This window comes from Malus domestica, chromosome 10, assembly GCF_042453785.1.
Source record: "Malus domestica chromosome 10, GDT2T_hap1".
NCBI lineage: Eukaryota > Viridiplantae > Streptophyta > Magnoliopsida > Rosales > Rosaceae > Malus > Malus domestica.
In genome coordinates this window covers 37,037,867-37,062,341 of record NC_091670.1, presented here as the reverse complement: position 1 = coordinate 37,062,341, position 24,475 = coordinate 37,037,867, and the positions used below count along the sequence as shown (strand labels likewise).

General features: G+C 36.9%; 3 protein-coding genes across 3 annotated transcripts; 2 read left to right on the top strand and 1 right to left on the bottom strand.

The window, feature by feature from the left end:
• Positions 1-918: 918 nt before the first annotated feature.
• On the top strand, positions 919-2,974 carry LOC103435024 (uncharacterized). Its single transcript, XM_008373421.4, has 3 exons — positions 919-1,299; positions 1,427-1,492; positions 2,317-2,974. The coding sequence occupies exons 1-3, from the start codon at positions 1,126-1,128 to the stop codon at positions 2,833-2,835; spliced, it is 759 nt and encodes a 252-aa protein (XP_008371643.1). The 5' UTR covers positions 919-1,125; the 3' UTR covers positions 2,836-2,974.
• Positions 2,975-9,121: 6,147 nt separating this feature from the next.
• Positions 9,122-12,355, top strand: LOC103435025 (uncharacterized). Its single transcript, XM_008373422.4, has 6 exons — positions 9,122-9,401; positions 9,900-10,068; positions 10,201-10,890; positions 11,083-11,509; positions 11,672-11,753; positions 12,015-12,355. Exons 1-6 carry the CDS (start codon positions 9,372-9,374, stop codon positions 12,219-12,221), a joined length of 1,605 nt encoding a protein of 534 aa, XP_008371644.1. The 5' UTR covers positions 9,122-9,371; the 3' UTR covers positions 12,222-12,355.
• Positions 12,356-15,624: 3,269 nt separating this feature from the next.
• On the bottom strand, positions 15,625-22,153 carry LOC103435026 (auxin response factor 6). The gene is made up of 14 exons (XM_008373423.4): positions 20,803-22,153; positions 20,115-20,227; positions 19,810-19,908; positions 19,671-19,727; positions 19,444-19,599; positions 19,203-19,287; positions 18,945-19,035; positions 18,683-18,847; positions 18,484-18,606; positions 18,286-18,361; positions 17,993-18,140; positions 16,765-17,900; positions 16,441-16,631; positions 15,625-16,068 (listed from the first exon to the last, which is right to left on the bottom strand). The coding sequence occupies exons 1-14, from the start codon at positions 20,843-20,845 to the stop codon at positions 15,870-15,872; spliced, it is 2,682 nt and encodes an 893-aa protein (XP_008371645.1). The 5' UTR covers positions 20,846-22,153; the 3' UTR covers positions 15,625-15,869.
• Positions 22,154-24,475: the final 2,322 nt, after the last annotated feature.

The following is a 24,475-nucleotide window of genomic DNA, read 5'->3' as shown; positions in this document are numbered from 1 at the left end:
ACTTAACAGAGACGTGAGAACGATATGTATTTATAATAAATTTGATACTATTTGTAGTTATCGTGTCTTGTTAACGTTGGTAAGAGCTTGTTAAGGGCTCTTGTAAATATTATTGGTCAATTCCACTTAGTATTACAGTCTAATGATTTTTTGCTTCACTTGAAAGTTAGAGATCTTAGGTTCGATTCTTACAAAAAATGAATTTGAATTATATTTTTATAATTAGCCCATTGTAAGACTTAGCTCATTTCTTCACCCCTTAATGTAGATAATATGGTTTATTAAAAAAAATATATCATTGGTCGCCAAAATACTGGTAAGTACCACCATTAGATGCCTAATTTTTGCCACGGTTCCTATGTTTTTATAACTCAGAAAAGTGAAATTTATTTTTTCAAACATTGTCGATAATGTTTTCTTTATTACTTGAAAGCACTTCTAGTACTAAGGGCTTGTTTGGATATATTTTTAAAATGACTGAAAGTGCTTTTAGATAAAATATTTTTTGATTTCAAAATCACTTAAAGTGTTTTCTGTAAAAAGCACCAGTTATGTGCTTCTTTCAGGCAGCACTTTAAGTGCTTTTTCAAAATCTACTTGCATTTTTACTAAGGATTGGTTCTAAAAATATTTTCACTAAAAGCGTTTTCAGTCACTTTAATGTACATCCAAAAGCTTTAAAACAATATAGAATCATGGATGATACATGTATCCCCTATCGTTTCTGCTATCATGTATGTTAAATTTGGAACGCAAAATTTCAACATCTACAACAGTGTCAACACATCTAGGAAGAGTCAAAGCATGCACAAGACCAACAACCACTCCAAGTTTGCTATGCTTCCAACTTCCAAGTCTTTTATTTTTTATTATTTATTTATTACTATTATTACCGATAGCCATCCCTTTCTCCGTTTCAAACCAAGCCAAAGAAGACCAAAGAAACAGACTGCGATGCCCCTTTGATCAAGTTTCATTTTCTTTCTAACAACCTCCATAAATAACGCCACACTTTCTCTCACTTTCTCGTCGAACTTTCTACTTTCTAGTCATCTCTTAGCTTTCTGCTTTTCTTTTTCTTGCTAACCAAACAGAAAATAAGCTGCAGAGGAGGAGAGATTAGAAATGGCGTGCTTTGTGCCCTTCAACAGTAAAAATTTGGACATTAGCATGTTTGTGTTCAGGCCAACAATTGTGTTCGTCGATGACCTTCTTAATGCTCTCAAGCAATTCTCTGTGTGCACTGAGTCTCTTGGTTGTGTTCAAAGTTCCATCTTGCAGAGCATCCATGGAAATATGGTACGTACACATTTATATATCAGATGATATTGTTTACCCTATTTTATATTTAAAATACTTGTTTATATTCGTCGAGATAATTCGATCTTAATTAAACGGGTTGTTTTTTCTCCTTGATCATCATTAGTTCATATGGTTTGGAGCGTGGCTGAAGAGATCATGTGAAAACAAAGATTCATTGACTGCAAGCCTTGTAAGTCCATTTCCTGTTAATTACTTTATATCTTGTTCTTATATATTCTCTCTCTCCTCTCTTTTCTTTTTATTTTTAGTTTTTTGTTTAATCTCAAAACAGAAATTAAGCTCTTTTCCTTAAATTATACTTTCTAAACCTCCAAATTTTCGAAATAAAGATTATAATAATTTTATATGTACTTTCTCAGCTCGATGTATATAGATGATGTGTCAAGCGTTGAACCTGAGCATAAATTTTGAAGTAAATCCAATAGCCAATGATATATCAAATATTCAAACTTACAAATCCAATTGCTAGATATTTATAAATCCAATTGCTAAAAATTGTTATGCGAATTTTGACTCATCATCCTCACTTTCGAACGGATCATGTGTGGTGACTGCATCTTACACACAAATAGCTCGTTTGAAACTACTTTTAAAATAATTGAAAGTGCTTTCTATAAAAAAGTTTTTGAGACTAATGTTTAGTAAAAATGCAGGCGAATCCTGAAAAAACACTTGAAGTATTTCCTACAAGAAGCACTTGCAGGGAGTATTTGAAACTCTTTTTTTTTCTAAAAATGCTTCTAGTCATCTTAAAAGTATTTCCAAACTAGGACTTTAGTATAGAAGTGCTTCTATGTCCACCACACATTAAAGAGTGCAATTAGTCTAACATACGCATGAAGAAAGAAATGCGCATGTAACACACTCAAAATGTACGTGTAGTGTTGGAAATCCAACGAATAAGAGAACCTCTTTACCCCTTTATATAATTTCGAAGATATCAGAATTTTGAAATTCAGTACCATTAATTGGAGGTTTAATGATCCCACGCAGCTCTCAATGTTAACGAATTTATCGAACATGGCTATCTTACTCGATCACTCCTTCTTCGACGCGTATGCTGGAGAATCAAGAGACGGTTCTTGTGCAGCAAAATTTCGCAGAGGTGACACTGTATCACTGAGCACAGCCCTCATCAACGGTGGTGACATAAACAACGTCTCTTACGCATGCTTAGCGTTGTTCAAGTCAGGTTTTCAAAGGATGCAAGGCGTGACAGCCGGTGTTTGTTTGAAATGCCAAACCGGGCCAAGAATTGCTTCTCTCTTCGTGTGGAAGTCTCTGCACTATTGTTACTCATGGATTCTAAATTCCGACCAAAGAAAAGCAATGCTGCCCTATCTAGAAAGCGTCTCGATTGAGATTAAGTACGACATTTTTCGAGTAGTCTATGTCAGCGGCGACAGTGATATGAACCTGCAGGCCTTATATCCTCCTCATCAGATGTTAGAACCAGCTGCTTGCGAAAACAAAGAAGAAGGGCAGCTCATGCAAAGTACTTCCACAGTATAATCGTACGACTGAATTGAATTAATATATATATGATGAGTGTATTATCTGGCCATCGATCATATCAATTTTTTTGTAAACCTACATATATTTATAAATAAAATAAAATATATAATATATAAATACACACGATTGTTACGAACCCTTTTCTCTTTAACTTGTATGGCAAGCAATACATATATTGACGCAGCTATGTCTTCTGGAAGAATAATATTTGGCTTCTTAATGCTCACTCTTGGGGTTAGCTCAAGTGGTGAGGGAAAGGTAGGGGCAATGAGTTAGGATTATGCATCATAAGTTCAGAGTTTGATTCATTCCAATGTAATAAAGAAAAATGTTCAGCTTCTTACATGTAATTACGTGTCATCTATCACGCTAAAAAGCAAATTACGATTTTCTACACATTTGAAGAGTAGTTTGACATCAATGTGCAAACTGTTTAATTAGGGACCCAATTAAAAGACCTCGCCTGCCAATTTAAAGATAATAAGAAGTTAGGTTTGGATCTGGCTTGCATATTAGAGATTTAAATCTGCATTTGATGCTCTTAGCTGGGATAGTCAAAATTACGAAGCCATTTCATGACTTTTCAATCATTTAAGGACCCTACTGGAAAATATCTTGGAGAAATCATAACCAAACTAACAAATTGTCAAACTTTCCAAGGCAAATCACCTTTATTAGGTATCATATCCTTTGCTTTCTCTATCCATCTTCAAGAAGCTAATGCCTGCAATGAACTGCAAAGGCCCATAACGCATGATTATAAACCCAGAAATGAGAATTTCCCCTTTCCTAATTCCATCTTCAACGAGAACCACATCCAACTTTAAGATAATAAGAATGATGGCTTGAAAACACTTTTGCTCATAAGTACAACAGGAAGTGCTTTTAAAATAAAAACGTTGAATGCTTTTTTACTAAAATTTAGGTATTTCGTAGAAAAACACTTAAAAGTGAAAGCATTTAGCAAGTATTTCTTTAAAATTCACTTATATGAGCCACAAACATTTTAAAACTTTATGCTACACACATATATATACAACTTTCGGCCGTCAGAAAGCTATTTTAGTAGTTTTATAAATAGTCTTAAACAAGTCATTAGTTTGCAAACCTTCAATGACTATAAATTAAAGCTAACCCAACCTTATCCTTGTGTCAAGAAAAAAGGGATCGAATTAAACTTATATTAATGAAACAAAGTGCTTTACATATCAAAACAAAGCTATTCCCTTACAACTTTCAAAGATTGGAGAAGAAAAAGTGGCAATTACTTAGGGGACCAAAATAAAATAAAGCTAAAAGGTCATTGAGCCTTTTGATTCAAATAGAGTCAAAACAAACATAGTATTCTCTGCTACAAAAGGTCTAACACACTCCATCTCTAGCTTGTTCTTTTTACTATTAAATCATTCATACCGCAATATGAGCAACTATTGATGCCTTTATTTTCTATGGTGGGTGCATGTTAGGTCTTTGCCCTGGTCTACAAGTCCTACAACCAAAAGTTAAAAAAAAGTTTGAATTATGTGACTAAAGGGCGTGCAATTCAAAATTGACTACTATTGCTCGGGTCTTTTGCCTATAGATCATATGAAATATGGCCTTCATTTTTCTTACCATTTCCAATTGTGAATTCTTTTTGGTTAATGACAGAGATAAATGTCTAACAATGACAAACTACAAAAAAGCATAACGAGGTTTAAAAATCGTAGCAACGTGAAACACTCAAAGGTGTCGACAAGAGGAAGGTTATAGCGAATCGTCTTGCCTAAGCCTCCTCGGGGTTTTAATATGGAGTATCCTTTGCCTAAGCCTAAGCCTCATATGATTTGTTGGTAATTGAGTATCCTTTGCTATACGTACCCACCTAACATCAAGATTTAGGCTTTTCATAAATTTTCATTGCTATAACCGTTTCATATTACTCCCTAGTAACCTTTCGGTTACTTTCCTCATTCCCTCTTGTACAAAGATAAACAAAGAGGCTATCCATAGGGCATGAACAAGTTAGTTAAAATAGTGTGTTAATTTGTTCATTGAATCTAAGTTCGAACAATCTTCTTCCAACACTTTAAATTAAATTGGAATATCACTTGAACAAAAGAAAAATATCTTAACTAGGTAGAAACTAAGCTATATATGTAATCCAATAATCTTCATCCTCTTGATCAGTCTCTTTGCGTCATTGTGATGAGCTTTTAAACTAATTCGAATACTCTCAGCTCAAGCATATTTACATAGAGAAGAATTTTGTTGCAAACTGTTTAGCCAATTGGAGCTACAACCTTGACATGGGTCTTTGTTTTTTTGAAGAATTTCCTATTTGGATTTGTGATCTTTTGTTTGATGATATATGGGAGTTGGTAGGAACTGCCTAGTTTGTACTTCTCAAATAGTTTAGTGTTTTCACGGTATTCACCACCAGATTACAAAAAATAAAATAAAATAAAATAAAATATTTTTATTGCTAGTAAAAATATCCAGTGTAAAAGTAAGAAAAATTTGAACGCAAGTTTAATGATATCGAAAAACAACTCTTTTAAAACTTCATAAACCCAAAAAAGTTTTCAATAAAATAATGATAGGGAGATCAAATTTTCAAATAAAATTTGCAAATCAAATAATGTGTCACCAATAAAAAATAAAATAAACATGTTAATCAACACTTTAATAGTAATCCAATCATCAACAACTACATCATTTTACTTATAAAATTTCATTTCAAATTGTCTCTCTAGCACAATCACAGTAAGAATATCAAACACATGATTGGATTTTGGAGTATGATATATGAGCAGTCCGCAGAAGAAAAAAGAGAAAAACGAGGGAAACCGACTAGTTTTCTGTGGACTTGGCATGTGCAGAATGTGGTCAGAGAAGTAGGCTACAGATTAAGCCAAGTTTTCAAAGATTTTGTAAGCGCCAAGTGTTCACATTTCGTCCATGGATGCTTGTAATGGACCAGTTGACAAGCAAAACACATCATGTGAGTAGGGTTACAAGTCCCAATCCACGGATCGAGCACATTGCAAAGAGTAATGCCAAATTGCCAATACAAACTCTGTGAAGAATGTTTCTTGGTTCAAATTATTTTCTTGATGAATTACAATCGTAGGTGTAGGACCCATGATTATAATATAAGGGATCCCTAATTACTTTGCCTCCTGGGGCTTTGAGCACTAAATTTTCATTCTTAGCTAATAATATAATATAAAAAATATTATTCGTATCATATTTATCATCCTTTATTTTTATGATTTTTCTAATTAAGATAAATAAACGACTAAAGAATCGAACCTTAAAGTGCAAAGATAAAGACTAAATGGCTACTATAAGCCTTTTATAACTTAAGAGATTCATTAGTGTGTTTCTTTTCTTAAAATGAGATAACTAGTGGGAAACTACGATTACTCATCATTTTTGAACTTTCATTAATGTGTTTAAAATTGCATCTTTTGATACGCCACTATACTATACGACATCAATAACACAATACTATGTATTTTAACACGTCTAATAACAACGCTTATTGAGTTATTGATTTGAAATATGCGGAAAAAAGAGTAACTATTTCTTCACATGGTAAATGACACCAAGATTAGAGTTTATGATAGGATTATAGAATTCTGAACCCTACAAACAACCACAATGAAGTGACCCATCAGATGTGACTGACACTGTTCATTCACGTCCAAATTTAATAATAGTCTTGCTTTGGTGCATGTGTTCACCAAAAGTATATTTGACACTTTGACTGCTGACCTCACCCCTCCCCCTAATATATTCTTCCATTCACATCTATTCAACTAATCGACAACGGCCACCTCCGCGATTTAAGTTTTAACAAACCATTTGGCATTTTCCCCTTTAGTCTGAGTCCAACTTTGTTCTTCCCTTTTGGCATCCTTTAGTGGACTGAACGTGGTAAGTTGTAATCAATTAAAACAAATTTGAGTTCGATCTTTTATTAATTGTATTAAAATATAAGATGAACTGAATTAGACATGATGCGTTATGAATTTACTTTAAAAAGTAAGCAAATGGTTAGTTAAACAATTATGCAGCTATTAACCACTTCCACTATATTATCCCGCGATTAAGGGAATTAATTTGATTTCTGCTTCATCAAGCATTCCAAACAAATTATCTAATTAGTTTTCTTAAAAAAAAATCTAGTGAAATGACAGAAATATTTAAAAATAGGAGGACAAATAATAATTAAGGATATAAGTTTGAAAAACTGTGGCAGACAGTCTTACATTTCCGCAGATTATCATTTGCTAAATACACACATAATCTGAGGAAAGGTAGAAGAAGAAGAAGGTACGACTGAACATCTAATTATGTGGTACATTTCTGGCCATGCCATCATCATCCATGTCCAAATATAAGCCCGTGATCATTCAGTATATAAAAAAAATTCAACAAAAATATGTATTTGTGATTATTAACATTTTTTTTGTAAAAACTCTCGATTACAATAATTAGTTAAGAGAAAGCTAATTAAATAGGTCTCTCTCATGTGCCACATCATTATCCTCACGAATATCATCAATGATACACTGTATGACACACTTGTTTCTTGTTCTTGCTTTAATTATGCAATAATTTTATGATTATTTGTCGAATCTTTGATCAAGCTACGTGATGAAAAATATGGATAGATGGATATACCTCCATCTATACGGTTGAATCATCTCATGTTTGCGGTTAGGTTCAACGTCACATTTAAATTTGAGATGAAATAGAGAAATATGAATGAAAGAATATTAAGAAAATTGAAATTACCAGTGAGAAGTAAAAATAGATGTGTGAATAGCAACAGAAAGTAATGATTTGTTACATACGCTTGATTGATAATCATCAAAGATTAGGGCCCACAAATTAGGTGATTAGATTAGATAGATTGACAAGTAATTATTTTTTTCACCGCCATTTTCTTAAAGCAAAATGGTATTTTGGGCCAAAAACTGAAATCAAACTAACCTAGTCGGTTAGGTTAAAATTGCAATCAAAACCAACCAAGCTGGGTCTAAATGGCGGGTTGGTTTTGATCGTTCTCGGTTGTGTGAAGGCGAAAATACATAACAAATGTCTTTCCTAAAAGCTATAGAACTTAGCACTAATATGAGTGATTGGTCAAGGGAAAGTACAAATGAAGTAGTCCAAGAAGAGCACCAAAGCAGCAGCTGCTGCTGCCTTCTCCAAATGGTGCCCTCTATTCTTCTCCAAAGGAAATCTTAAGGCTGGTTTGGTATTGCTGTGCTTTGAAAAAAAACTGATGTGAGAATAAGCAGCTGTGCTGTGAGAATAAGCGGCTGTGAAATAAATCAGCAGAGCGTTTGGTAAACTTTTTTGTAAAAAAGCTTTTGGAAAAAAAAATAGTCTGATAGTGGGTCCTTTCATTAAAGGAGCACTGTAACTCAATGTGCTTTGAAAAAAAACCAGTTTTCCAAAGCTACAAATAGCAGTTTCAGCTTTTTCCTTTGATTTCAGCTTATTCTCACAGCAGCTTCCAAAATAAGCCATTTTTTTTCAGTTTACCAAACACCTAAAACCCTCACAGCTTTTTTTCATAGGTGCTTTTTTTTTAAGCACCTCACTCCCAAACTAGGTCTTAAACTAATCAGGTTTTGTTTTCATATGGTGGAAACACGTTAACTCGTAAATAACTAACAATTTGTATTACTACATGTATTAATTATGATTAAAAAATAAAATTAAATATATGCTGATCGATTCGATTACCTGCACCCTAAAAATTTGAGAAACCAATTGCCAAACCGATTAAGATCGGTCCTGTTCAGTTAAACAACAAATAATTAAAAATATAAAAAAAAACCAAACCAAACCAAATCACTAACACGATGCGGACGGTTCAGTCGGTTTTTTTTTTTTAAATGCCCATCCCTAGTTTATATGCAGAGCAAACTGAAATTCCACTTTTCATCATTGTCACTGTTCAAAATCACTCTGCCTTTAATCATTTGAGTCATTTTCAAAAATAGAAAAATTAATTAGTAAATAAAATTATAATACAAAGGAAAATAATAATAATCGGGATTCGGGTCTATGAGAAAATGGGCAATTCCTCGTTGGCTCTGGTGGAAAGCCCGCCAACTATAATTTAAAGGGAAGAGAGGTCCGCCTGCAGATTGTTGGCACGTCATGTGGTCCCCGGTGATGGTGGGGTCAATTGATGACGTGTCAGGATCAGAAAGAAGTACAGCACGGCCTTGTGCTGTAGAGGAGCACAACTAAACCAAACAAAATCATGCGATCTTATGACTAGAACAGTGAAAACACGCCTGTCTCTGAGACTGTCTGCCTACCCAAAAAATACAGACAGTCAAAATACAGAGAGAGAGAGAGAGAGAGAGATGTATTTCCCCCAATTTAAAGGTCCCTTCTTTCTTTCTAGTTCCTCCTCAGAATGATATTCTAGAGAGCAAAGAAGGTTCTTTTAGAGAGAGAAAGTTATAGAGAGAGAGAGAGAGAGAGAGAGAGAGAGAGAGAGAGAGTTAGAGAGAGATCTAATGGAGTACGAGAGGATACACAAAGTTCAGGTAAATTCAACAAAAACCCATGTTTTCAACTTTTTTATTTTCTTTTGGAGATGAATGGAGCTTTTTCTCTTTGGTTATGGACTTTTTCTGAATGATTTTTTACTTTGTGGGGTTGTTTTAGAAATGGGGTGGTGGGAAAAATGAGAAAATGCACTGAAGAATCATGAATTTTGTTGAAACTGGCTTTGCTGTAATATTTATGTGCTCAATCAAATTTGGGTTCCCATTTGCTACTTCATTGTAATATTACTTTATATTTCTGTAATAATTGTTAATTTTCCTCTTTATTTTTTTTTAATTTTAAAAATAAAATGAAACTCAAAATAATGCTATTTGGTTCGAATTTGAGATGATTTGGAATGATTGAAGTAATTTTATTAATTGGATTTGTTTAATCATTTTATTTTGTTCACAAAGATCACAGCTTTTAGCATCTTTTTTTATTAGTGGAATGAAGGGTAATAATTTTTACTGTTTCGTTTTTGTTTGCCTTCTCAGACTGGTATAATTTCTCCCAGTAAATTGAGGATGAAGCTAATAGGGCCTCACCATCACAAAAAGAAGGATGGATCAAACAGCAACTCCTCAAGAACTTCGCCCTCGAAGCTTGATGATTCAGAATTCGTGAAGAATAGCTTGTTAGACCCCATGAATGGCGATGAGGAAGGTTTGTCTCACTTCTTTTGATTTGAAAATTTGTAACACGAGCGTCGATTAATCCCAGCTTAGCTCTCGAATGGCTTTTACGTGCATTGCCGAAATGCTAAACTGTTTACTGATTAAGTCTTGTGCTGTCCAGTTACATCTTCCGGTTTGGAAGTTCTGTCCATGAATTTGTTGAGGGAAGCGGCATTGGACGTTGGACAAAGCGATCAGGCTTCTTGCCAACCAAAGGAGTCGTTGCCACGAGAAAATAGTGATGCCGGTCGTGTTAAATTGCAGCTTTATGCAAAGGGTGAGAGTGGTAATTCAAGCGCAATTCACCCCGTGAGAATGATGGATGACGAAAGTCTTGATTATGATAGTAATGCTAGTTCATCCAGTTTTGAGTTTCATAAAGGGGAGAAGTCGGTACATAAGCACCTTTCGAGAACGCTTTCAAGAACTATGCCATCTAAGTGGAACGACGCTGAGAAATGGATAATGAGTAAGCAAATTGTTCAAGCTAATTTTCCCAGAAAGGGTGCTTTACAAAACCAAACAATTCGTTTGCCGGTGACAAATATGGTGAGGGTGGTTCCGGAGTCTGCTAATTATGATTATAAGCCAAATGGCAGAGGGGCAGACACAAAGCGGGTTGATTTCTGTCAGCCTTCATCGCAGATTGGATTAGATAAATTCTCTTTTGTTCCTTCGGAGTCTCAATTGAGTTCAGGTCAAGCTTCTGACGGGAATGCTTTGTTTGATGAATCCACACAAAGTAAAGGTTTAATGGAGGTAGGTGATGGGAATGCACCGTGTTCTAAAAGTACTGTCGAAAATACTGCAGGTACGCTTTCATTGGCTTTAAGAACGTCATGTGGTACTTTGTTATGTAGGAGTTGTATTTCTTTTCGATGAAAATTTTCAATGCCTATATCAAGAGATTCGTTGTTGCATTACTTATAGCTTCCTTGTTCGTAGACTTCAAGGTGTATAGCAGAGGCAGAGGAAATTGACATTTTGCGTTCGGTTTATGTAGGCACTGCTGCCATAAGAGCAGTCTCAATGAGAGACATGGGAACAGAAATGACACCTATCCCAAGTCAAGAGCCTTCAAGGACTGCCACTCCCGAAGGGGCAACAACCCCAATCCGCAGCCCAATCTCTTCAATGCCGTCAACCCCCCGAGGAGGTGCACCGGCTCCCACACCTACCACTGATGGGGAATCACCGCCAAACAACAAGAAGCAATTGTCGGAAGAAGAATTAAAGCTCAAGACAAGAAGGGAGATTGTAGAACTTGGTGTTCAGCTTGGTAAGATGAACATTGCCGCTTGGGCAAGTAAAGATGAGCAGGAGAAAAAACTTTCTGCTGAAAAAACTGATACGGCAGAACTTGAGCGGATAGAGTATGAAAAACGTGCAGCTGCCTGGGAGGAAGCTGAAAAATGTAGACATACAGCAAGGTTTCTTCTTCAACCCAATAACCCCCATACTTTAAGAACTTCAATTGGATCACCTTTTTTCGTTGCTTCTTATAGAGAGAGTACTGTTATGCTTTGGTACTAGAAACCATGTAGATATATTCTGCCATCCTAACATGACTAGAGAACGCTAACATTTCTCAGATACAAGCGCGATGAAATCCAAATCCAAGCATGGGAAAGTCGGCAGAAGGCAAAACTCGAAGCAGAGATGCAGAGAATAGAGGTATTTAAGTTATTTTGATTTTGCATCATTAGTCAGCAGAACTGTTCTATTTTCGAGTCTGAAACCTTGGTTGATATTTCTGTTGTATTGTATTGAACTGGTTCAGTGAGCTCCATTTATTAACTTTATACCTGGCGATTGGGAAAGTATTATAATTTATGCTTTTCTTGACTCTCAAGTAGTGTTTCGTACTCTCAAATTATATGTTTTTGGTAGGGAGGATAACTTATTTGTCATAACTAATTCCGGAGTACTTTTCAGGCTCAAGTTGAACAAATGAGAGCGCAAGCTCAATCCAAGATAGTGAAGAAGATAACACTAGCAAAGCAAAGATCCGAAGAGAAACGGGCAGCAGCTGAAGCCAGAAAGAATCAAAATGCAGAGAAAACTGCAGCTCAAGCTGAATACATCCGCCAGACTGGACGAATGCCATCATCTCATTACAATTGTTGCGGTTGGTTGTGGTAAACCAGAAACAAAATATAGAAGAAAAGTTTCATACACCGCTTGTATTGTACATGTTCAGTACTCATTAGTATGATTGAAGGAGTTTGTGTGTAATATACAAACTTTGTATCGAAAGAGCAACCAGTGTTTTTGAACATCTACGTTCCGTCATTGTCTGCACTATCTCCCCCAACTTTCTGAGATTTGATGAAAAGAAGAGAACAAATAGGGAATGTTGAGACTCTTGAGAGAAGAAAAATCTGAAGCAATTTTATACTAGTTAGACTTATTTTAGCTTATGTATGTTGAAGGCAGAAATTCTCTCTTTCAAACTCTATCGGTGCCCATCAGAGGGTGTGAGTGGCCTGTCGACGAACAATATTGAGTCCTCGAATGGCTTCTCACACCCACACAACTAGGATGCGCATAGAAGACTACCTCAAATTGAAAGTTGTTGTACCTTAAATTAAGCCCACTACCATCAAACTCTTAAACCTATTTCAGCCCAGATAGGAGCATTGTAGAAAGTCCTAGGCTCCTAGCCCTAAGAAAGGTTCTTGGATATAGGTGTCCCTAGTCCCACTTGAAATTCATGGGACATCTTCCAATTCCCAACCCAACTTTTGATGAAATAAGTATTCCTACCTCACATGACAAAAAGCTTATACCTTTGTGTATTGTTTAATGAAACCCCACATGCTTGTGCACACCCCTAGAGTTGGAGGGCTCTTTTATATTTGGCACCCCCAATGCCCAAGGCCAGGCCACTTAACCTAGACACCTCTAGGCATGCTTCAAACATGGCTTAACATACATTTTTCAGCATCCACTTTTTGGAACTTGTCTTTCTTATAAACTAAACAACAATTCCCACCATAATCTTACTTTTCTGAGTTGCTTATGTCTACATGAGCAATCCTTGCAAGCAAAGAAATATTTATTTGTGCCACCTATAATCATTCTGATTCTTTACTTTTCTGCATTTAATAAAGGGAGTTTTAACAAAAAAATCCGCGGTACTGTTCACTTTAACGAAAAACCACATTTTTACACTAAAATGTCAATCCTGGTACTATTCACTTTACCCATTATTTTGTCCTTATCGTTAAAACTCAAAGTTTTCAAACATTTTTCATTAGTTTTCCTTTTAATAAAACTAGGTATCAAAATTATTTTAATTTTTAACTTCTCACGTGTTAATAAAAGCATATAATTAACTTTTTGAACACATGTCAGCAAATTATGACACCTACACAGCCATTAGCACACGACCTCTAACCCGACATACTGCATAAATGATTGTACTCATGCTAGCTCAACTCTCACATGGTGTTACCATCACACTATGACACCACAAGGGTCTTACCTAATGCACAAGATTTCCGCTTTACGCAGGGTCTGGGAGAGGTGAATGTCGGCTAGCCTTACCCCCATTTATGGAGAGGCTGTTCTCAAGTCTTGAACCTGAGATCTACCGCTCATGGGCGAAGACACTTGCCATCGCATCAAGTGCGACCTCTATCACACTATGACACCACAATTGGAAGAAATTAAAAAGAAAAAAGAAGTCCAATAATTAAACGTCGAGATCATATACAAATTTTCTCCTCCAAAGACTTTTGGACTGAACTTCAATTCAGGCAGACAATAAAAGGGTTTCTGCTCATCTTGTCTCTGTTTTCTGTGTTTAAACAAAGATGAAGACTTTGATCCAGTGATGGTGTGGATGACAGAGCATGGGGTCATGGACAAAAGTGATCATGCAAATTACAATGCAAGTTCAATAAAAAAAAGTCACTGCCCTGTAATTGTATGCCAACCTACCTTTTAAAAGGGCAGGGTCCTATTATTGTTGTGGAGGGTGCCCTACCTTTGTCACCGTTCCATCCATCAAAATGTCCCATCTGTGTAGGTAGCCCCACAACATGCATAACCCAAACTTCTACTCGGGTCCACTGGTCACTTTAGTGGTAAACTTTTTTGACCGTGAAATCTTTCCATCTAATCAATCTAGTCTGGAATCCGAATCATTGAAATTTGATTTAATGATTACAAATAGAATGATCGTTTAAAAGTGATAATAAATGTAGCCGTTGGATCAAATTCTCACGGTCCGGATCCATAACTATGTGAATTTGGTCGAAATGAATTTGCTCCGAATCCCTTTCCGTTAAACGTCTCTTGTTCTTTGGGAAGTAGACCTACAGTACATGTATTTATTTAATACATTTGTTATCTAATACGTAAATGAATGTACTATAACCAAGTCATATTCTTTGACCTTCTTTTGAAGCAAAATGCTCATTTGTTCGACCCTTTATTTGACGCTGGAAATATACATGATTGACAATTTAGTAAACTTTTTTTGTATAAATGTGTATGTTCGAGTTCGATCCCTTATTCGACTTCAAGTACGTGGATTTTTTTTAAATGGAAAGAGTTAGATTTGAAGAGCTTGGCAAAGTTCAAGTAAAAATAAAAAAATTAAAAAAAAACGCTTATGACTAATCATTCTAGTGGTTGGAGAATTGGAGATTACTCACCAACCCAATTTATAAAATTTCAATTAAAAGAAAAATTGAAAAAAATAGTGTTTAATTTTGAGAACATGCATACCGACACAGTAAGGGGCCCATTGTGAAAGAAGGTTGATAAACATTCATAGGAGCCTCGCAACAGTATTAGGGACCTCCGCCCCCAGAGGCACGTGTCAATGGCTTGACCTTCGCAGTGGACAAGCCACGAGAGTGGCTTAGGTATTGCTGTGCTTTGAAAAAAAACTGTTGTGAGAATAAACGGCTGTGAAATAAATCAGCAGAGCGTTTGGTAAACTTTTTTGTAAAAGTGCTTTTGAAAAAAAAAGCAGTCTAATAGTGGGTCTTTTCATTAAAGAAGCATTGTAGCTCCGTGTGCTTTGAAAAAAAACCAGTTTTCCAAAGCTGCAAATACCAGCTTCAGCTTTTTCCTTTGATTTCAGCTTATTCTCACAGCAGCTTCCAAAATAAGCCTTTTTTTTCAGTTTACCAAACACCTAAAACCCTCACAGCTTTTTTTCATGGATGCTTTTTTTTTAAGCACCTCACTCCCAAACTAGGTCTTAGAATTACGGATAGAATCATTTGCAAACGACTTAAATTCGCGACAAAATTAGGCAGAGATACATCTCCATTACCTCAAATATTCTGCTTTTAAATGCACAAACGAAGCGCGTGTAGATATGAAGTATGAGAGAATTAGGTATTTCGATATGCATGTAAAGCATTCACTCCTGCAGCCGAAGTTCAGAGTTCAGCTCCTCCTCCGTCAATATCGCTTAGAGAAAGCCATGCAGACACGAACTTACAGTTCATATGCAACGAGAGAGATTAATTGAGCAAACGAGGGGCTTCGTCTTCCCCACAATTTGTAAACTACACCAGAAATATACTGTAATAAACCTTTTTAAGGCTATTTTCACAAACATTAATCTCCTAATACAACGTTGAACGTATTTCGATAGAAGGAAATACTGAAAAAAAATACGTACCATTTAATTACAGTATTGGCTTATATATAAACTAGGCTTTAAAGCTAAAGTATTAGGCTGCCCTTCCAACTCTTTAAAAGAGTTGGAGGGGTTGCAAATAATATTACAGAAGAGAGAATGGTATCTTAACCGGTTAAAGTTGTTCAATACTCGAGTGACCCCACGGACGTTATCCCGCTGCTCAAGTTTCTTGAGTCCTGCCGGCTTCCATAGTCGTCGCAAATATTGTTTGGGGGCCTCTGATTTGGGACTGACTTCAGAAGTTCTAGGCCTCGTTTTCCCATTTGCTGCACTTCCTGTGGTGAGAGTATTTTGATACACCACACGCTATTTACAAACTCCCTGGTATCAGCATAAGAACAATGAATCAAGAGTCGGTTAATCGATAACCGAATTCAGACGAAACTAATTTAAAGGTGCACCGGAAAGTTTACTGTCAAGTGGTCAACATTTCAATAGTGCCTAAATATATGCAAGTTATTCGCTACAAAAATTGGAAGCCTAGTCCACATGGAAATTAAGTTGTTCTTACTTAGAACAGTTAGCAATGACAAAAATACTCCTTGTCTTAACTCTTCACAACTTACAGCTAGTCTCCGAAAGTTCAGACTCAGGTGGACTCATGCATTTTTTTATCCTACAATTCATAGCTAGGAGCCTAGGAGTATTTGCCCGAGTTTGCAACCAAACAAAATTATAGAAGTAGGAACTCACGGCCAGGGGTCATCCCCGAGGAGAAGAACATCGTTCTCCCGGTCAACAAATACAAGCTGCCAGCCTGATCTCACAGGGTCGTCCAATTCACCTTCAAGGCCAAACAAACGAGCAAGCTCGTTACGTAGCTCTTGATAGCTGCTGAACTTGGTAATGTCCAGAGACCTTCCAAAGGACCCTGACTTATAAACCTGCAAATAATTATGGTTTTGATTAAAAGACGAGAACATATTAAGGCATCTATCATATCACATGTGGTCTAGTTGAAAATTATTGAACTATACAAAATAATTTATAAACCTTAAAGAGGCCACTGCAACTTACCTTAACAAAATTTCTGTTTAGTGGGTCTCCACGGTCCGCATTTTCTGGAGACTGCAGGAACCTTGATTCATCAATACAACTAGAAGGTGTAACTGCTGGATTAAGTGAAAAATCTGTGCCTCCAGTGCTCATGTAATTAGAAGAAGGAAAATGCAAGGTCGTAGAATCACAATTGCTGCCAACTCCTCTAAGGTTTGACATCCCGCTCTGCATTATAAGAGGTGAGGACTCTATATTGACACCGAATAAAAGATGGCTTTGAGGATCGGTACCACCTTCTTGGTCTAGTGAGCACTCTCTCCCTGGAAAGGGTGGCAATGAAATAGAATTCTGCGACATAGTAATATGGGGAGGTCCCAACTGTTCCGCTCGAGGCAGAATACATTGAGTAACTCCAGAGGAAAGAGGATCAATCGCTGCTCGCTTTGATGGCCAGCCATCAGAAGATATTAATTGATTGGTTCTAGGCAGGTTGAGCAGGTGGGATGATTCATCCTGTGGAAATGAACCCATGAGACTGTGCAAGGGAGATAAAATGGTGCTGGTTGCAGGGTTCCCATTAGAATCAGAATAACTCTGTTGCTGGCATAGCGATGTGACGACTTGCAAAGATGGTGACTGGGATTGAGAGGCGGAAGCAAACTGAGTCATGGAAGAGACAGCACTTGGAATCTGCTGATGATCAACTAATTGCTGCTGCTGCTGGTTACTGAAAGAATTCTGATGCTGGAATTGCTGCTGAAGAAGGTGAGACTGAGTTTGCACCTGAGGCTGAGACTGGCGATGGTGCTCTTGAACACCTTGGAGAAAGGGTTGTTGAGATTGAGACACTTGCACCATCTGAGGCTGCATCAAAGCAGCAGACCTATTAGGGAGGCTTTGGGGCTGCTGGAACTGTAGATGGGATGTAGGTAGCAGTCTGGAAGGATCTACTGCCCTCATCTCTTGAAGTGCAGCAGCAGCCATAGCTTGGTACATGTCTGGTTGCAAGCCAATCATAGAAGCATCAAGTCTTGGCTGCATCCATGGTGTGATCCCCATGCCAGAAAAGCTCAGCGATTGCATTCCACGGTCTCCATTATTTCCTTGAAGCCACATAAGTTGAGAATTCATGCCAAGGTCGTTGTCCCTCATACCTGAGAGAACAAAGATTTTCTTGCTGCCTCAATGCTAGAACATATAAACTCGGGAGTTGAAACTAGCTATATAAAGCAGTAAATGAGCATACCATTGAAAGAAGGTAGTCCAGGTGGCCACGGCCGCTTAAGCCTGAGGGGGAACGTAGATGGATACATAGGGAATGTTGTTAATGGTTCAACCTCCCACAGTGAGACTCTTGGCTGTCTCTCCCCAGCCGTGGATTCATCCCAACCCACCTGAATTAAATTAAAATTTTCCCATCAATGTTCCAGCAAAGTTGCAAAAGATGTAAAACAATATTCTGAATGAACTTAAAAAAAAAAAAAAAATCAGATTATGATATTCAATACTTCTCTATATATTAAGAATTATAGAACAAACCTTGACTGAGCGCCAATGTGAATTAGGCCATCGAGCTGGATCTAGGTCACTTATGCCAGTTATTGTTCCCATGTAGCTGATAATGTATAATTGTCAGATATCAACCAATAAAGTTTGTAACTTCTAGAATAAAATAATATAAAGGAGGCTAGCAGCCTTCGATGTACCGAAAGCCGAGGAAATAAGTGTAGAACCTACCGGCGGACACTTGATTCTTCTGTTTCAAACAGCATCCGAAAACGCATGCCAACAGAAATGCATGTATGACAGACCGCTTTAATGTACTTGGCCAGGGGAATGACAAACTCAGATGGGCTCGCCCTGCACGAAAGGTGTTGAAGTTTCAAAGTAATAAACCTAAGAAAATCTGGTATCATCAGACTATATAGACTCATACCTTGGATTATAAAATATGGTGAAACGACTATTTGTTGCAGCTGCATGAGCTGCAGCAGCAAGAAGTCCCAAGTGCATGCTATCGCTTGATAAAACTGATGAAGGCATCACAGTTTGTGGTCGGTTAGCTCTCCGGATACCAAGGAGTAGCTGATTCTTTTCATTCCTGCAAGCAGGTAAAAATAGTGTGAGCATTGCAAAATAATACATCATTTATTTGACCAAAACAAAACAACACAGCAGAACACGGGTGAACAGCCTACCAGATGAAAAGGACCGAGTCTCCAGCAACAAGTCTTTTTGCACTTACGAACACGCTCCAACCCGTTGTAAGGAGGTGCCTTTTGGGCTGGCCTGAAATAGAAAAAAAAATCAACAAACATGTCAATATTCATTTTATAGAATGAAAGGCTATGTAACATGATATTCTCACTATTCGAGTCGGGATACTAAAAGAAGTCATGAAGAGAGGTTAAAAATATTTCTTCATTTTTCGCGAAAAATGTCCTTAGAAACCTCACCTCGAAAAATGTGTCTAAACTTCCATTCATTATCATGTAGATCCCTTGCAATTAACTCTTGTGCAGGTGGTTGTTGGGAAAAATCCTGCCAACAAAAACGATATCAAAAACAAGGGAAAATCCTATAATTTGCAGACAGGAACATTAAACGTCATTTCACAGACCACGTGCCCGAACTATTGCACAAACCCTAGTAATGCTCAAAAGTGGTGGTCGTACTGCATTTAGTTAGAGAATTTACCAACGGAGGAAACACTTTTTCAGCTGCCCGGCGAGGGACAGAGAAACCACCATGAGTACTTGTGTCACTGGCTGTCAAGGTTTTACAAAAATAATTTGTAGGCTGTTTGTTTGGGCTGCCCAACCCTGCTGGAAGGTAGCCGTCCTTTTGCTCTTGCTGCAGATGAAGGTTAACATGTGAGAAAGCGACCAATGGTTCCAAAAACCAAGCAAGGTAAAGTGGCATACCGGATTTAGAGGTTGCAAGGTCATCTGTGCATACACTTCATCTGTCTCAACATCTGCCTGAAGTTAACAACATCAAACCTTTAGAAACCATTATATCGGAATATTAAGAACCAGAACTACCAAACCAAACAAGCCTTACATGCATTGTCACATTGTGGAGTTGACAGATGAGCTGCGGTGGCAAGCTTGGATAGTTAGGAATATGGGCGTCCACTTCCTTGTTGGTTGATGCCGCAACCTACATTTTGAAGCATTTCAGTTTGCATATGAGGAAAATGAGCAAAAAAGTAGAACATTTACAGAAGATTCATCACCCAGAATACCACATTTGTTGCCCAAAAAGTAGGCAAAAATAAATTTATCCTTTCGCTAACATAAATTGACGAATAAAAACAACATGCCACTAAATTTGCAAAGCAGAACTGACAAATTATTTATACAAACCTGTTCGCTGTGACCTTGAGGAAAATAAACCACACGGCTTCCAACAGCGGGCAAAGAAACAAGAGGGCCGGCACAAGCATGCCAAAGTTCAGAATTCAAAACTCGCTTCTCCCCTGAAAAACGGAGTTCATGAAAAAGAATACCAATCAAAGCCAACACTTGGATTCAGAATTCGATTAAATCTACCAATTAAAGAATACAAAAAAAAAAAAACTAAAATCTCATCTCTGAGATTCTTTTTATAAACGGAAACAGTTTTCCATCAGTGTATGGACTTCTGGAAATTATGGTAAACTTCCAAATCTCAGACTAATTTTTTTAAGTTTACTACGATTGCGTCAATCTATAAAATCAAACCCCAAGCACAAGAAAGAGGCAGAAAAAAAATTAAGCCGGATTAAGACACTTCCAGCTGAGAAATGGAGGAAAGAAAAGAAACGAGAGAGAGAGAGAGAGAGAGAGAGAGAGAGAGAGAGAGAGCTTAATACAATTGTAACTTGGGTTATGAAGTTCTAAAATCTAATTTCTCCCCCCCCCCCCAACAATTTCTGGGCAACCAAACAGAACTATCAACATCCCAAATCTAATTCATACAACATGTTATAGCTATAGCTCGGTTTAAAATCCTGAAAAGAAAAAGAAAACACACACAAAAACAATTCTGCAAAGCAACATTAATCGACCATACCTTCCTGGGATTGAGGACTAAAAGCAGCAGATGAGAGCCTCATTATTTGCAGAGATTCAAAAACTATAGAAGCCTCCAAGAATTTGACTCCACAAAAAGTTATTAAACCCAGTCACAATCACAACAACTTAACACCAAAATTCCCCCAAATTACAGGACAATCCTTTTCTTCCCCTGCTTTTTTTTACTGCAAAATATCATATTTGACCAGCAAACACACATCCAAACCCCCCAAAGAAACAAACTTTCATGCAAAACTTTACCAGGAAATCACAAAAGCATGAAGCTTCACATTCATGCAAATATAAATAGAAGAACCCTCAATTCCCCAAGTCCTGAAACTTCAACCGAAACCGGTTTCGTTTAAAAAAACGATCAATTTCAGCTTCATTCGCACTTAGCCAGCCTCAACCAAACCCCCCAAAATGTCCAATCTGCAACTAAAGACTTCATACCACAATCTTCAACAAACCCACATCACCATTTGTGACTAACAGAGCTTCAAAGTCACAGATTGTACACTTCCAGTCCCCGATAGTCCAATCTAAAAAACCAGCAATTACAGCTAAAAAACCAGCAAAACTCAGAAGCCTAAAACCCCAGAACTGCTAACAGAATCCCCAGATCTCAGCCTCAGAACACCAAGTTGCTTGTGCCACCATGAAAGCAGGAAAGGACCAGATCTCAAACTGCAAGGAACCCAAGTGAAAGCAAGGTGCAAACAAACGGCCTGTGCATTATTCTAAAGAGGAAACTGAGAGCTACGCGATGATCAACTCTGCAGAAAATAGGCTGACAGATGACAGAAACAGAGACTGTTGAGGAAGAATATATGCACAGATGGAGAATCCAAGAGTTGGGTTTGCTTCCAAACTTTCCAGTAATGGAAACACAAGGTTTGCTGCTGGGTGCGGTAAGCGGTGGTGGTGGTGGTGATTGTTCTAGTACACTACTAGTGCTTGCTGGCTTTGCCACTATTGCTTTACCTCTCTCTCTCTCTCCCCCTCTGCTTCAGTCAATCAAGGCACAACCGCCATTATTTTTTGCTGTCTTTTTTATAGCAAGGGAACAAGTTATTAAAGAAAGACTTTAGGTTCAGGATGAGAGAGAAAGTGTCAGATTTTCAGAGGAGAAGGTTTAGCTGATTTTCCTTTTTGATTAATTTGTTTTCTTTGCCTGCCTATTTTTGAGCTTTGAGTTATGAAATTAAAAAAATGGGCACAGTGGTGATGATTTTTGCAGAAATAACCTTGAAATTTTGAAAAGTTAAATTGTGGAATAAACTAGGTAGCAGGGTTGCAAGAAAATATGTTGCCTTTAAAAATTACAAGTAGATGCCCAAACATACAGTATGTGTGAACCACCATTTTATTTTTTATTTGTATTAAGAAGTGATTAGTTTCTAAAATTATGAAATATGAGACAATGATGGGGTCATTTCTTCTAACATGGGCATATTTTTTTTATGTTTTTTAAATAGGGTTTGCTATATTACATGGCTGTGTGGTTGGTGTAAAAATAGCAAAATTACGTTGCATGTAACTATTAAATTGCCCATGTTTTTTTTTTTTGTTCAATTTTGGTGAAGAGATTAGAATGGTAATTTTTGGTATTTTACTTGACAAACAGGTACTATAAGTTGGTAGTTTAGGTAATCTTATATACTCTAATTTACAGAAGAAGAAAAAAACTCTAAATTAGGTATACCATTGCTTTTCTCAATTAGCCTGACTTGCGGTCATCAATTTTTTTTTTCTCCATTTCTCCTATCATGTCCTCACTCGTGGAATATGAGAAATAGAAAGAAGATGATGATGTATACCTCGTTGCACGATAAATCAGTCATTTGAAGAGAGATATAAAAACATGAAGATGTATGACTAGTTAAACGTTAAAATTTTGTATATAACCGATTGCATGGGAATAATTTTCGAGTGATGTGAGAAATAAAATAATTATATATATATATATATATAATCCTTCAAATTATCAAGAGATTAAAAAGAACAATGCATAGCCAGTTAAATGCCTCATTTGATGTGAGAGATAGAAACATATGGATGTAAGACTAGTTACATGGTAAAATCTCTCACGTGAGGTGGGAGATAAAAAGACAAAAATGTACAACTAGTTGCATAATAAAATCTTTCGCATCATGTGAGAAATAGAAAAGAAAATTCTTATGTATAATTAATTACACGGTAGAGGTCGCACTTGGTGCGATGACAAGTGTCTTCGCCCATGAGTGGTAGGTCTCGGGTTCGAGACTTGGGAGCAGCCTCTCCATAAAATGGGGGTAAGGCTAGCCGACATTTACCTCTCCCAGACCCTGCATAAAGCGGGAGCCTTGTACACTGAGTACGACCTTTATAACTAATTACACGGTAAAATTTCTCATGTAAAATACCAGGGAGAGAAAGAAGACACAATGTATAACCAGTTATGTACTAAAATTCCACCACCCATGGCAGTAAAAAAACCAGTTTGAAATTGGTACATAGTGCATGGATTGATTAGATGGCACTATACATTTGAAAAGTATGGTGATAGGGTGATAGGGTGATTGTTGGTGGCTATGGATTGCAACTTGCTAAGTATTTGCTGAGTCGATATCCTTTTCAAATCTTTGTGTCTGGAAATCAAAAATTCAGAAATCCGAACCTGAGTCGATATCTTTTTCGAATCTTCGTGTTTGGAAATCAAAAACTCATAAATTCGAGCATGAGAAAGAGATATATATATATATATATATATAAACATTTAATTTATATGAGATGAGCTAATAGAATGAGCTAATAAGAATTACAAAATTTAAAATTAGTTAATCTTCAACTTGATTGCATCCGAACACAAAAATTCGGAGAAGATCTCAATAGTAATTGGTACTACTCACTCACTACACTGCTCATCCACTCAGTAATCATGCACGGTCGAGATGGGCCAACACGGATTCCATCTACACATGAAATTATGAAAGTGCTTAAATTAAATTCTGCCCATATTATCTCCACTACTAAACTTCAAATTTGGCCGCAAAGTGAAATGCAATAATAGGCCTAGCCAGCACAAGAAATTCCAGGCATTTCATCGGTATAATCTGGCTTTAGATATTATTCTTCGAAAAAATTTGTTCATGTTGAAAAATAGTCGACATGACAGTTACAATTGAACTGAAACTCATTTGTATGAGTTGCTTCTTAGCAGGGATCTTGTTACACCATAACAAAAATAGGACGATATGACTTATGCAATAATCATGTATTAATCGTATAGGACCGTCATGTTCTAAAAAGCTGCTTGTACATATGCCTTGTGATTTTAATTTGGAATTTTTAAGTTATATGCGATCTAACACAAGATGGGTATTATGATACAAGTCTAATCATGGGATGAAGCATTTGCCTGACCTACAATATGACTCCAAAAATATTCATAGATTAGAGCCTTTTAAGAAAATCTAGGGAATTGGATCCCCTCCTGAGCAAATGGTGGGGATCCTCATGACCACACAACGCGGGCTATTAAATTATGATTCAACGGTTACAATTATTATAACTTTTAGAGTGCCCATCTTGTTTGTAGTCGTTAGATTAAAATTCAACGGTCCGTGTTGTGTGGTCATAAGGATCCCCACCATTTGCTCGGGATCCAATTCCAAAATGGGAACTTTAAT

Excerpts from the sequence above, each read along its gene's own strand:
- LOC103435024 (XM_008373421.4), top strand. The coding sequence starts at position 1,126 with ATGGCGTGCTTTGTGCCCTTCAACAGTAAAAATTTGGACATTAGCATG. Across the intron at positions 1,300-1,426 it reads AGAGCATCCATGGAAATATG|TTCATATGGTTTGGAGCGTG; the intron begins GTACGTACACAT and ends GATCATCATTAG. Across the intron at positions 1,493-2,316 it reads ATTCATTGACTGCAAGCCTT|CTCTCAATGTTAACGAATTT; the intron begins GTAAGTCCATTT and ends GATCCCACGCAG.
- LOC103435025 (XM_008373422.4), top strand. The coding sequence starts at position 9,372 with ATGGAGTACGAGAGGATACACAAAGTTCAG. Across the intron at positions 11,510-11,671 it reads AAATGTAGACATACAGCAAG|ATACAAGCGCGATGAAATCC; the intron begins GTTTCTTCTTCA and ends AACATTTCTCAG. Across the intron at positions 11,754-12,014 it reads CAGAGATGCAGAGAATAGAG|GCTCAAGTTGAACAAATGAG; the intron begins GTATTTAAGTTA and ends AGTACTTTTCAG.
- LOC103435026 (XM_008373423.4), bottom strand. The coding sequence starts at position 20,845 with ATGAGGCTCTCATCTGCTGCTTTTAGTCCTCAATCCCAGGAAG. Across the intron at positions 20,228-20,802 it reads TAGTCCTCAATCCCAGGAAG|GGGAGAAGCGAGTTTTGAAT; the intron begins GTATGGTCGATT and ends TCCGTTTTTCAG. Across the intron at positions 18,141-18,285 it reads CACATTGGCGCTCAGTCAAG|GTGGGTTGGGATGAATCCAC; the intron begins GTTTGTTCTATA and ends AATTTAATTCAG.